This window comes from Pygocentrus nattereri, chromosome 18 (genome assembly GCF_015220715.1).
Source record: "Pygocentrus nattereri isolate fPygNat1 chromosome 18, fPygNat1.pri, whole genome shotgun sequence".
NCBI lineage: Eukaryota > Metazoa > Chordata > Actinopteri > Characiformes > Serrasalmidae > Pygocentrus > Pygocentrus nattereri.
In genome coordinates, this window is record NC_051228.1 from 12,438,734 (window position 1) to 12,453,042 (window position 14,309).

General features: G+C 39.1%; 1 protein-coding gene across 3 annotated transcripts in view; it reads left to right on the forward strand.

Moving 5' to 3' along the window:
* Positions 1-3,936: 3,936 nt before the first annotated feature.
* cltca (clathrin, heavy chain a (Hc)) overlaps positions 3,937-14,309 on the forward strand; it is a 58,296-nt gene continuing 47,923 nt past the window's right edge. For 2 of the 3 annotated variants that reach the window (XM_017717466.2, XM_017717467.2), the window contains exon 1: positions 3,938-4,257. In XM_017717466.2, the coding sequence (XP_017572955.1) occupies positions 4,216-4,257 (42 nt within the window). In that variant the 5' untranslated portion in view covers positions 3,938-4,215. Of the gene's footprint in view, positions 4,258-14,309 lie in introns of all 3 variants that reach the window. The other variant, XM_037547208.1, reaches the window with a different exon arrangement.

Genomic DNA, 14,309 nt, shown 5'->3' on the forward strand with positions numbered 1-14,309 from the left:
TATGGGTGCTTATTTCAGTCTTTTTGAGTTTGAAAAATGTTAAAAGAAAAAGTGAACCACTAGGTGGCAGCAAATATAAACATTTTCCATCATTAGTTTCTTAAGCATGAGTATTTTGGTCCGAAAACATGCTTTCCTTGCATTTGAGTAGTATCCCAAGTCCTTCTTGAGCTGAATCAGCTGTGCAAGATATCCTACAGATAAAAGAAAAACTGAACTTGACTCATGTGGGGAAAGAGATTGGAGTCTGCTTTTTTTTTTTTTTTTTTTTTTTTCCTCTGCAAGCAGTGGAAAAATCCCTGCATTTTTTTAATTGCTTGACGTGCAGATCTGATGAATTTACTGGAAACAGTTTCTGTTCTTCCAGACAATCTAGCAATGGTTAAATGTCTAAAATTACAGTCTCACTGCTGACGTGACTGTTCTGGCTCACAAGGTGTGTGATTAATGATTTACCGACCCAACATTGTTGGCAGACACCTTTCAGCAACTTTTTTTTTTTTTTTGTTGTTGGTTCTAGCATAAGTAAAAATTAGCATAGATGAGCAAACTCTATCTGGTGATTCTTAGAACCACTAGAATATCTCTTCAATAGTCATTACTTGATCTGAGCTGTCAGTGTTCTTTGGTATTTGCTCTTGTTTTGTAATGCTGTTGCACCCTAGTTACTCCTGAGCTCAGCAGAATTCTCTTAGTCTGACCAAGTTGAAGGGGAAGTGATTGTATTTCATTGTGACACCCGCCCAGACCCTTATTTGCTATTAAAAGTGTTGATTTATGAATGAAAATTTATTTTCCTTCCATCTTCCTGCAATTTAATGGGCTGCTAGTCACATGTACAGATTAAATGTTAGAACTTAGTATGTTGCACATCTTGTGCTATTATGTTTTATGCAGCAGATCCAGCCTTTACTGTGCAAGGAAACAGTAAGTCACTACCGATTGCCACATCATTTTGCAATAGTGGTTCACATACTGTAGTATCCGTTATGTGCGTAACAGCTGAGTGTGCATAAAATGGCTAATGTTCCAGTAGATGGCCTGCAAACATTACCTGGAATAACACAGGATGGAGCATTGCTGACTACTGAGATAGTGATTCTCCAGCTGCAGAACCATATTATCTACACATAATATCCTCAGACAACATATGGACAGTAATGCATTATTGTAACATAGAAAGCAATACAGTTTTACATTAATGCCTCTTTTACAGTACTATAATAGATGAAAGTACAGCCGCAGTAGTACTTATTATCACAGATGGTTGACATATTTGGAAGCATTATATACTGGCACCAAATTCTGTTTACAGAAAAAATATTTAGATGCGGGACAGGGCGCCATGGTTAGAAATCTGTTAATGCAGTGTAGAGAGGACACAGATGGAGCTGAGAAGGCAGTTGATCTAACAGTAATGTTCATAATAGCAAGCAAGGGAAAGCAACATGTGCTGTTTGTTTCATCCTGGAAGAGGATGGCAGTGTTATATTGATTTTTTTAATAACAAAAGGGCTTTGTGTTATAGACAAGACAACACCTGGCTCTCACCACCACGACTGGAAATGCAACCAGATCCATAAATATTTGGATGCCAAATGTTGGGCAGACTATGCTGTCTGGGATGAGATTATGAGATTAAAGTGCTTGCACCTTGAATTGGATTTTAGTTACACCCAAATTACAGCCATTTTAATTTGTAGCCCCTCGTCCATTTTTAGGGGTTTGAAAAGTAATTGCACAACTGGCTGCTTAGTTGTTCCATGACGAGGAATTATTCCTCTCACTATTTCACTTACGGGTAAGCAGATAATAGATATAGAGTTGATTTGAGGTGTAGGATTTGCATTTGAAATCTGTCAGTTAACTCCCATTTTGAAGTAACTACCAGTGAAGCAAGCCATCACTAGGCTAAAAAAAAAAAATTGGAAAAGATTGCAAAAATATCTGGTGTGGCCAAACAACTCTTTCTGGCATTCCTAAAGCAAATTTTTTACAGGCTTTTTTGTGTTAATAGAAAAGATATGCCACAGAAAAAGATTTACTAATGTTATATTAAAGAAATATGCATAAATATATGCATAAATATTTAATACAATGTAATAGTAGAAAAGTACTCTAAAAATTTTAAGCCGCTGCCTGTGTGGACGACTCAGAATGCAAAATGATTGACAGTGGCGTCTCGCAGGGACGTAAAAAAAAAACTGGCTCTAGTGGCAGTGGTGAGCGTGGTCAGTGTGGCTCAGGCCTACATGTTTAAGCCTCCTCCACGAATAAAATTCTTCGCTCTACTCAAATGCTCTCGCTCATTTTATTCCTAAGTCAAGGTGGACTACTAGTGATAGTGCTCTTGTAAATGAAGTTAATAGCTTATAGTTGGATCCTGCAACAGGTGGCTAACGCAAGTAGGGCGCAGTGTCTAGCTATGCTGCAAACAATGGTGTAAAAAAAAACCTATAAACAAGCATCATTAACAAAACCTCACATAACCTACTTACTCTGAGTTTTGTCTACACATATTTCTAACTCTGATTGGTACTTTGGCAGATTTGACATCACCTATGCCAAATTTAGTCCCACGCAACTGAAATCAAGCAAAAGAAAACAGCAGAAAAAGTCAATTCAGAAATCTTTTAACAGAAAAGACCATTCTTCCTCAACCAGTTCATTGTAAAAACACCACAAAATCTATAGATAACAGTTAAAAGAACATTCTCAAAATGACTCAACAGGGGATTTAAAAAGAAAGAACACAGTGGTGAGCTCCATAAATCATTGGTAACCTTAAAGAAAAGCAGGAATACCAACTGAGAATTTACAAAAATACATCTAAATGTATAGTTTTGTAACAACATCTTATGGACAGGTGAGACAAAGATTAACTTGTACCAAAATGGTGAGAAGGGAAGGGACTGCTAGTGATCCAAAGCATACAACCATACCTGTCAAGCATGGAGGAGGTAGTGCCATGGCACCGGCATGTACGGCTGCCGGAGGAACTGGTTCCCTTTTACCGAGTGCCTGGTGAGGTCTATGAGTTCCAGATTTCAGGAAATCATTTAATGCAAAGGATTTACTGCAAAGTATTAAAAATGACAATTTAATTTATGATTATTATTAGTTTGTCCAATTACTTTTAACCCCTAATACATAGTTGTGATTGTTCAGCTGATTTGGATGTAGATTAAATCAAAGCTCAAAGTCTGTGCTTTAAGCTCAATGGCATTTTTAAATTTCAACTTCAATATGCGGCGGTAGACGACTGAAAAAACAACTTTGTGGATGCCCAAATATTTATGGACCTGACTGTACATTTGAAGCCGTGTCTGTAAAGGCATTTCACATCAAACTGCTTCGAATATCTTTATTTATTCAGAAATTTGAAATGTAAACGTGTCTTTACTCCTATACTAACTGCACTATCAGAGGTCGATAAACTGCACATTTGCTGTTTCTCTCAGAGAAAACGCGTGCAGTATGAAAACAACTTAGAAACCTGAAACCTACGCAGAGAAAATCCAAAAGCATTAACTTATACAAACGAAACTAGGTTGAAAGAACTGTAACTGAACTCAGAATTTTATTCATCAGTCATTTTTTTCTATACTTTAATCGCGGTAGGGGCTCTTAAAAGTTGTCTCGCTGTAGGTGCAACACATCGGAAGTGACGTCAGTTCACGAGGACGAATGATGTGGCAAAAATCAAAGGGCGAATCGTAAAGAAATAGTGCCGAAAAGATTCGGTCGGTCTGTAGCGGCTACGCTGCTGCTTTATTTGAGAAAGGCTCGCTTTGTAAAATAAAAAAATCACGTTTTCATCCGCCTTGGTTAAAATCGGATGCGGAGCGGCACGTTTGAATGTACAAACATAAAATCAGTCTTTGTATCCCTCCGCGTCGATAAAGTCCGGACCTGTTTCCGGAGTGCTTCCACCCCGGGCAGATTCCGCCGCCATTGCAGCTTCCGAGAGTTACAGACCAGCGGCCACCGCTCGGCGACCTGGAGCAGAAGCGCCTGTTTAACTCTCGTCGGACGAGAAGAGTAGCTAGCACTTCCTCCGGCACGTTCACAGACGATAAAGCTCCAGTCTGTTCGGTGGGACCCACGGCAAGCCATCCTCGGGGAGCCCGGCTTGGATCTGAGAGAGGAAGCTGTATCGGTTAGCGAGCTAACGGTGAAAGCAGGAATACGGAGGAGAGGGAAAGAGGAACGATCATGGCTCAGATCCTACCTATCAGATTTCAGGAGCACCTGCAGGTACGGCTTAAATGTCTCTCGAAATTAAGCTGAGTTTTGGTATATTATTTTTGTTTTACTCGGTCTAAATTAGTACGACTAACAATCTAGCTCTGTGTCTACCAGCTAACCTAACCTAGCTCACTCCCAATAGAAAATGACCTCCCATCAGCGGTGGGCAAGCTAACGTGAAAGAGCTAACCTAGCTAACGTTGACTGAATAGTGGACTGCCAGGTAGCGTTAGCTGTTTCTAATAATACAAACGTTAGGTAATTTTGAAAAAAATAGCTAATTTAGTTAGCAGGATAGCTACATTTTTGCCTTTTTTAAATGGAAGTTTAACTCATCGTAGCTGTTCAGTTCGTGGTAGAATTACAGAGGTCCCTTCGGTCTCTAGCTGTTATTAATCATTACGCTGGCCAGGCTCGTTGATTTAATGGTCGACTACTTTGCTTAGCAGCTTAGTGTCAGCGGCATAGCTATTGATATCACAACTTGGCCTACAAAAGCTGTCAAAAACAAAATTTCATAACGAGATGACGATGCACACAACCTAGCCTGTCGACCCTGCTTTCTATATTCAACTGACCTGGATAACATTAGTTAATTTACTGCTTAAGAAACTATATTTTTTCGGTTACAGTACATACAGCTCATAGGGCCTTTGCTAACGTTGGTTTACTACAAGAGCTTGCATATTATGTGGCTCTCCGGCTTTTGTTTGTATACAAAACTCGTCAAATTTCGTCTTCTGACGTATGTGACACATAGGAACGCACAATATGTACGCACAGATTTATTAAATTGCGGTTACAGGCCTTCAAAGCACGTTCTTAGCCGATAGTCGATGTTACCTGCCTGGCTGGGTCTTACAAGTAGCAGGTGCTCCAAGACACACCTCTTGACTTATGGCCCTAGTGAAGCCATCTCCACCTGCGTAACCCTTTATGATAGATTAATTATTGTGTTTGTAGTAGTGAATATTATGCATGTCAGTACTCAATGTGTTCAGCTTTCCTCTCATTTCTTTTATTAAAACTTTAGTGAGTGGATTCACATAAGCAGTGTCTAACCTTTCAGTTCTCATTTGTGCAATGACGTCACTGCTGTCAAACGATCAGTTAGTAATGGCACACACAGCCAAGACGTTTTATACTAGTGCATTTATTTGAGTATTTGAATAGATTAAAGCCATTTCTGCTTAAGTGTTTCTTATATATATTTATATTTGTTGTCCCAAGCAGTAATTGTGGCACTAGCAAGACAATATATTTGAAAACTACATTTGTCATTAAGCATTTTCTGGTTTTGGTCAGAGCATGACCGTGTGCTCAACTGAAATCTTGAATGATCTGGTGCTTTTTCCAGAAATACTTGATACATTGTGCATCATCAATAGATGCATTTCTCCCAGACCTTTGCAATTAAATAATTGCAAAAGCCAAAGTAGGAATATTGTTTTTTTTTTTTTTTTTTTGGGTCCACAGTCTCAACTCATCCTGATTGAGTGTAACTCCTGGTTGCCTGTCATTTAAAAAACAATGCTGAACTAATTGCGAAGCATTGGGCCTGTGTCCTTGTTATCTGAAGGTCATTTTCTATCATAATCAGTCAGAGGCTGTTCACTGCTGTTGAACATGATATTTATATAGTGCTGGCTTGGAACATTCTCTCTTTATCATGAATGACTGGGTGTTGGCCTGTCTGTTTTAATGTAGCAGTAGGATTAATCCCATCACTGCTGGTCTTGATGAATGTATTATAGTCTTGATGAATGAATTATAGTCTTTAGCATGAACCTCTGGATTTAGGAAAATGTTGAGTTTAAGTGGGGATTTATGACAATGCAGCATGAATGGTTTTAATGAGAGCCCCAGGTTTTATTAGCATGCTTTACTTAGTACTTATTATCCTGATGTTGCTTAATGTTCATGCGTTTGTTCAACACAGCATTGCACTCTCCTGTTAAGGGATGACATTTATTTACCCATGCAGACCCTGAGCCATTTGTGAGAATGTCTGCTTTATAGGCACTTTCTGTGCTCCTGATTTTCTGACTTGCAGTGCTTGCATTTGTATATATGTCATCTGGATTTATAGACAGAATGATTGTGTCACATCTTTGCTTCTTTCAGACATAATTTAGATCGTTTAGACAGTTTATCTGAATTCTTGGAATTCCTGGAAATATGTTTTATTATTATTATCATCATCAGTTCAGTATGCCTTCAGGGGTTAATGCAAGCTGTAAGGTGTGTGTGTGTGTGTGTGTGTGTGTGTATATGTATATAAAAGACTCAACCTGGAAGAACAGATATGAACAGATATGTCCCTCTTTATGCATTCCAGTGGGAGTTGGACTAGAGCCAGCATGACTTCAAAAAAGAGCTAGTCTAGCACTAGTTTAGCCATGTCATTTAACCTACTAGCTCAAGATCTCTCATCAGTTCTCAAATAACAAACATGTCACAAGTATATTTTTCTGCATGCTGCTGTATTTTTGAGAAACTCCTGTTTTGTAAAAAGGCGAACCTACAATCCTTGTTTTTTTTTCTATCCATTTTTTTATATAAGCAATTGTTTTTCCTTCCCTGTGATTTTGTTGGAAAGCATTTCATGAATTGATGGTTGAATATCTGAAATTAGTTGGAATTCGCATCCCTAGAGGGGGTTAGGCCTTTTAATGGCCCATTTTAATGGAAAAATTAATTTTGTTTTTTTTTATTGTTCCATGTAGCATGTCAATGCTGTTACATTTTCAAAATGCGTGGTTCACTCCCAGTTCAATTATGGAAATTAAGCTGCAAAATAAGCCAGATTTTACATCATCTCTTCTGTGATGTCATACAAGCCAACAAATTTTCATATATCCACCTATTTAGTCTACAGCAGTTTAGTCAAATGTGGCTGGAAGGGGAAAAAAGTACGATATGGGTCTTTTCCCTTGACATTTTGTACATGAGTTGATGCTGTGTGCTGTATAATACCTTACTGAAGGCTATTGTAGGCAACTGAACATTGATCAGTGGCCTTTCAGTCAGGAGCAGGTCATGTGGCTGTAGAACAGGTAGTGAATATTTCATGATTTACAGCAGTAGTATGGCATTTAATGTGTCACCTTAAAGCACTAGAGTGCCTTTGATGTGTAAACTCTCACCTGCTAACCTGCTGACATCTCATGACTGCTTCATGTGGATGTAGTTTGGCAAGTTCTCATTGGTCTTCTAGCAACTTTAATCTAAGTCAAGGAAGCTCTGTTGAAAGACGTTAAGGGAAAGTGGGGGATTAGTAGGGGGATACTTGAATGCATACACGTGTGCATTCCAGCTTTTCCCTTTCCACTTCCCTTAGCACACTTTCCTCTGCCACTGCACAGTTGATCACATGTCACTGCTGGTCACACGGTCACCGTGGAGACGGCTGTGGACGTGTTGTTTCAGCTCGGTAGACAATAGTTTGTCACTTCCTGTTGTGTAGCGACTGTAGCAGAGTGCTGCAAGCATCAGCACATTGCATATCCTTCCCTGCCCTTCCTTGATCTTTGCCTGGTGCAGGACGCACAAGTTTGTGCTGAGCAAGGTGCCATTTTTCCCTTGACAGTCACAGAAAGCCGATGAATTTCCTGTGGGACATTGGTAGTGGCAAAGAGGATGTGCACTCAGTGCTTTACAAGTCGTGAATTTAAATGATGCACTAACTTATCTGTCCAAGATTAGAAGACTTGTGTGCCAGAGTGCCTCCCTCAGAACGCTTCACAATAAGACTGTTTTTGTTTCCAGCAGTCAACCTTTTCACTTGAACTGATTTATGGGTGTTAAGAACTCTGGCTGTAAAAAGTGATGGGCGTGAAATGCACTTCTCCAGTTAAAAGTGTGGTTGACACTGTGACATTTATTTGCCATGCTTTATTTGTAGTAAGGAATCTCCAAGAATGATGGTTAAATGAAGTGATTGTGAAGTGTGTGGGCTCACGAGCAGGGATTGTGAATGTGCTGGCATGGTCTTATGTAACCGTTGCGTGCATTTTGAATAGAAGCATCCTTTTCTCTGATGCCAGTTAAAGGACATTTTATTTTGTTCCTCCTTATAGCTGCAGATTTAATTAGCCATTATTAAATAAATGTGAATGAATTAGACCAGAGTCTTTCAGCCCTTTTAGACCCAGGACCCCCCCATCTCAGGCTCAGATGCATCTTTAAAAATATCCCACCAGCCCCTGAGGAAAGAGTGTACACAGAGTCTCCTTGTTATTAGTGTTGTACTCATTGAATACTAAAGCCTCCTCTCATTTTCTAGCATATTCAGCACTTCCTAAGTACTGATTTATCAGGGCTATCATTGTTTTAATTTTTGTGAGTTCTCTTTCATAAACCCAAGATGATTATCATACTTTTTTTTGGAAATAGGGCCTTCTGCAGGGGTTGGCAGAAAGAGGTCCATCTTAGTTCATTCCCCAATTTGTAATTTTCTTTTTTGTGCACAATTAAAGTTTAAAATATTGCACAAAATAAAACGGGAATTATCCAATTTGCTGTAATGTTTTATATATTAGTTTTTTTCCCAATAGATTAAATTCAGCAAATATACAGAAATTGAGTATTAAAATGTGCGTAAGTTCATTTTCTTCAGAGGATATACTTTCCAGGCATGCTCAGATTTGTACACTAAATGTGGTAATATTGTGCTAAAATGTCTGCATTCTATTTACTGTAATGCTTTAAGTTTTCTACAAGATGAGTAAAAGCTGTCTATCTAATAGAGGAGCCATGTTTTCACACTGAAGTTTTCTTTTCATCAGTTTTCTGTCATCATATTTTTTGTACTTTCTCTTTGTGCTGACTTGCTTTTCTCAGCTCTGATCTGGAGGAAAAACTCCAGCAGTTGGACACCAGAGTCCAAGTATATACGCCCTAGATAACAGGATGTTGTTTGCCCCCCCCCTACAAATTACATAGACCATTCTATGCTTTACTCAGAGTTACCAAGTTTGAAATACTCATTAATATGCCGTAACATGGTCGTTCGATCTCCTAAGGATCTGTGTTGAGAAATTGAGGTTTTCCTGGTTTTGTTTGAAATGGAAGTTTTTGGAATGTTCCAGAGGAGTATGTTGGCCTTCTTGTATTGGAGCAAGGTTCTTTAAATGTTCAGTATAGCTTTACTGTTTTGCCTGGTTGTAGCCTCATAAGCTTTTGTTGTGAGTTTTTGGAGCTTGGCTAAGATGAAGGTCATCTCCGGGGAAAGATTTGTTGTTTGAGTGTGTGTGGCTATGCTGAAGTAGCCAGGAATCATGAATATCTCTCTCTCTCTCTCTCTCTCTCTCTCTCTCTCTCTCTCTCTCTCTCTCTCTCTCTCTCTCTCTCTCTCTCTCTCTCTCTCTCTCACACACAAACCTGGCAAGGGCAGGGCTTCCCCACAGCCAGTAAGAATGGTATGTTCTGCAGTGATGTCATCACTGACATGTGAGCAGGACACAAGTGCAATAGGGGTCAGAAAGTAGAGTGAGCGAGTAAGCAGGGGATTGCTCAGTTGCACTCTGTCCTGCATTTTATTTCTGACCTTTTTAAAATGGTTATGAAATATTCAGAGAGATGATTTCGGTGTTCAAGAATTGCCACATGATTCATGTGAACTGCATATTAAATTAGTGTTTTCTAAGCTATAGTTTTCTTATGCATGTTCTTATGTTCTTCATGCTCTCGCCAGTAAATTAATTGAAAGTAAACTCTTAACTGTATGTTGGGTGTATGTGAGGCTTTAGCAGTGTACATGTGGAACTTCCTGTTCCTTATGACAAAATGGAATGTGGGTGTGGATTTGGGTGTGTCAGTGCTTTCTTCATTGATAAAAAAAACTGCTTAGACTTCTGTTGAATTTTTCTGAGAAACTAGACCCTGTTCTCTGCACTATGCCCTTATTCTCAGACTGAGAGGCCAAGTGAGAGTGTAAATATGTAAGAAACGCTCTGGTCAGCCTTGTGCCCTTAGATTTGGTAATCAGCCTTGGGTCTCTGTTCTTCTGTTCTGTTTGGTAAAGCTGTTATCAATGGTATGCGGGGCAAAAATGATAAATTACTATTAAAATAATGGGTTTTGGCTTGATGTAATGCAAGTGCAGACTTTTTTTGGGATGTGTAAACAGAAATCTAACTAATGTCTCTTTAAACTAACCTCTTTAAGCAGACAGCAAAATACAAATACACCATTTTCTATTCTGCAAAATAACAAGAAATGAAATACTAAAACCTTTACATCCGGACTGCAAACACATTTTTTGTGCACTGAAGGACGGAAATGGAGAAACAGTCAGCATTACCTCAGCAGCTTTTTCTATAACGAGTACAAAATCAAATAAATAGATTTATTTTTATATATTCACACAAGAACGTGTTCTTCCTTCATTTTCTTTTATTTAGGTATTAATAAAAAAAATAAATATATTATCCACGTATGTATGTATGTATGTATGTATGTGTGTGTGTGTGTGTATGTAAGACATGCTGAGTTGTCTTTAGTTTAAAAATATCATTTTATACATGTTCAACATAGTTGGGCACCACATTTTTAGTTGGTCCAGGACCAGATAGCAAGCTTCAGTAACCCAGCTGTCCCAGTGCAGAAAAACATTGTGGTACATGTGTGGTAATTAGATCTGTTCTGTTATCCCTGCTGTAACAAGATATTCATTGCAGACACCCCTATCGCAATAATGATAAAAATACTATGCACTGTGCACACATTATGATGACTGGCCACTAAGCATGCCACCTTGTTTCTGCACTCTTTGTCCATTTTATTACGTCTATATACCCTTTGTAGTTCAACACTTTGTAGTTCAACAATTACAGACTCTAGTGCATCTGTTTCTCTGCAGCACCTTTTGCCCATTTTTACCCTGGTCCTCAGTGGTCAGGATCTCCACAGGTGGCATATTGGTGTTTGTTTCACTGGTACATGTGGATGGGTCCAGCAGTGACATTGAGGTGTTTAAAAACTCCAGCAGCTCTCCTGTCTCATCTGCTCGTACCAGTGCAACACACACTAACACCAGTACCCTGTCATTGCAGAGCTGAGAATGATCAGGAAAAATATTTTTCATTAGTGAGATGGACATCGACGCTGAGTTAGCTTCCTATTAGGTCAGCTCCTTGTTCGAATTTCCTTGTTCCACTTTAAATGGTTCAGTAGTTACATTCTGATACTCCAGACGAAATATGGCTCATATGTTTTACTTCCCTGATCGGCTCTCAGAAGTTAGAGAAATACCAACTGATCTGTGAAAGGTTCACAGGCTCAGGGTTAATGGACTTCTGTCTTAAAGGTATGGAAGTTTTGGGGATTTGGAGACCTCGCTGGTGGAAATGTGTGCCTGCATGCATGAGATGAATCAGATTATTGTGAGCACAGGACCAAGGATATAACTGAATTATCTGCTAGTGTTCTCATATCTTCAGACCGTATAATGTAAATTTTTATGTTTGAGACCTAAACATCAAGCTGGACCTTTTTTCTGAGCCTGTGTATGTGATGTTTATACATAAAGACATGATCCAGTATCTCCTGTGAGACAGTGACACAGTGTTGTTGATGATGTAGGCTAAAATTGCAGCCCTTGTTATTTGAAAATTGCACTCTTTCAAATTGTGATTTCAGTATAATAACATTTTAATCATTTAGCCTTACTGACCAACACCCAATTCACATAATGCTACAGCATGTAACCATACACATGCTCTGTGTTCTTTCATAGCAATCATTACATCCTAGAGTGCTGGCCTAATCACATTTGTCTTAATGAATAATGGTAACCAAATATTCAGCAAATGTTTGCCAGATGATATTTACTGAAATCACAGAGAGATGGTAAAGAAGAACGAATATAAATTGGCTTCGTAGTAGAGTTCTGACAGAAACCTTAAGGCTGTGAATGTCAGAGTTTCTGCCCTCTACTCCCATGATGAGTCTCTCTTTGCCATCATGGATTTTTGCATGCAGTGACTGGATGCAATGTTTAAGATTACATAAGGGCTGCCGTCACCCCTACGCTTGACTATCAATTCTTATTCTTGTCATATGTCGTCTCTGGCAGCTGGTGAACCCTTTAAAGCGTTACTGCAGAGCAGTATTTTTTTAAAGTGGTCTCCCTCCTTCTGTTTGAATTAGTCTCCTAGTCGTTGGTAGTCTGTTTGACGTGTGATATGGAAGGCAGGGCTTTGGCAGCATTTCAGTGTTAAGAGCTACTCCTTCTCAACCGTGTAAAGAGTGTGTGTAGAGAAAAAACATTTCAGTTGCAGACCCAAGACCCTTTGTGCAGGAATACCTACCTGTAGTTAATTATGTCTCCCATGCCTTGTCATTCAGTTCCTTTACATATATCCATCCTCGTTTCAGATGTAAGTATTTTTTTTATATTGAATTTTTTTTTTAATTCTCCATTCTGTCTCCAAGCCAGCTGCAAGAGTGAGATTTAAGACATTATTCAATGGAGCATCTATGTGGTGCATGGTAGCTTTGTATTGTAAAACATTTTCTTGCTTGTTCTGTACTATTGTAGCCTCCGCTTTGCTGCGTCAGGCTTTATGAAGTCTGCCCACCGTGTGCTTTGGCTGCCAGCTCACACGACTCAGTCTGGTGAATCATGTCTTTGGAGCAGTTGGTGTGGTGATGCAAAGCTGGCATCCCACTGGTTGTTCATTTGGCTTTGGTCTTCATTCTCATTTACTCAAACATGCTACATTTTAGCAGCATTGTATGTTTGTGAATACCTAGTCATACAATACACTACAGTGTAGTCAACATCAGCCTGATATGCATTGGCATACGTAGTGTGTGTTCTAGTACCCCACTGCTGATCATCTGTCCTGTTTTAAGATACTTTCTGAATACAACTCATGAACTTAGGCCAGACAAACAAGGAGCAACATTAGGTGAGCGGAGCAATGGGTCAGAGACACTGACACACTCTCAGAGCTGTAGCTTCACAGCTACTGGCCCATTTTTCCTCTGCTTGGAACCCTGTTCAAGTACGAGTTATTATTGGTTTGATAGCAGTAGAAAGTGCTGGATTGGATGTTGGAGGTTAAGAATGTGAATTCGGTTTCATTCCGTAACAGATTTTGCCTAAAATAGCACACAATTGTAGGCTTGCAACTATTGCATTTCCTCTTAAATGTTTGGCTTAAAAACTTTGGCCATTCAGAAATGTGGACGCTTGGAGAATTAACAACTTAGAGCACACTCACTGATTCTCAAAAATAAATTCAACTTTCAGCATGGTAGATAGTTAGCAGTCTAAGTGGGTTTCATTAGGAATCAAATTGACAGCAAGAAGTGAAATTCTTTGCACTTTTTGATCCCTGTCCTTTAGTGAAAATAGTTTATTGTACAGTAAGAAATAAATGTTGGATCAATGTCAGTATCTGTCAATACTTAAAGTTTAGTGTCTGTAACAAAAATGGAAGTGGTATTGTGCCATCTCTAGTTCTATAAATTAAATGGAAAATTCCAAGTCCACAGGAGTCTTGCAGTTTGCTTAAACAAGACTAATATGAAATTAATTTCTCAATAATTTTGAAACTCTGCACATCAATCATTGTGGGAATTTCCCTCAATGGAGACAGCCATTTGTGCAGATAACTGTGGAAATTGCCTTGCCGTCCCTCTGTTATGATGAAAGATTTCTGCTACATGCATAGTGTTTTTATGATTAGAATATTGTGTGCAAAGTTACACTATATTGCCAAAAGTGTTCGCTCATCTGCTTTCAAATGCATATGAACTTGAGTGACATCCCATTCTTAATCCATAGTGTATAATATGATGTCGACCCACACTTTGCAGCTATAACAGTTTTAACTCTTCTGGGAAGGCTTTCCACAAGGTTTTGGAGTGTGTTTATGGGAATTTTTGGGCATTCCTCCAGAAGTGCATTTGTGAGGTCAGACACTGAAGATTCCATGAAGCTCTCTTGAGCTAATCTGAAGGCCACGTGAAGTTAGGAAGTCTGTAACGATGGACTGCCGAAAGTTGGTGACCTCTGCGCACTATACACCTCAGCATCCACTGACCCCGCT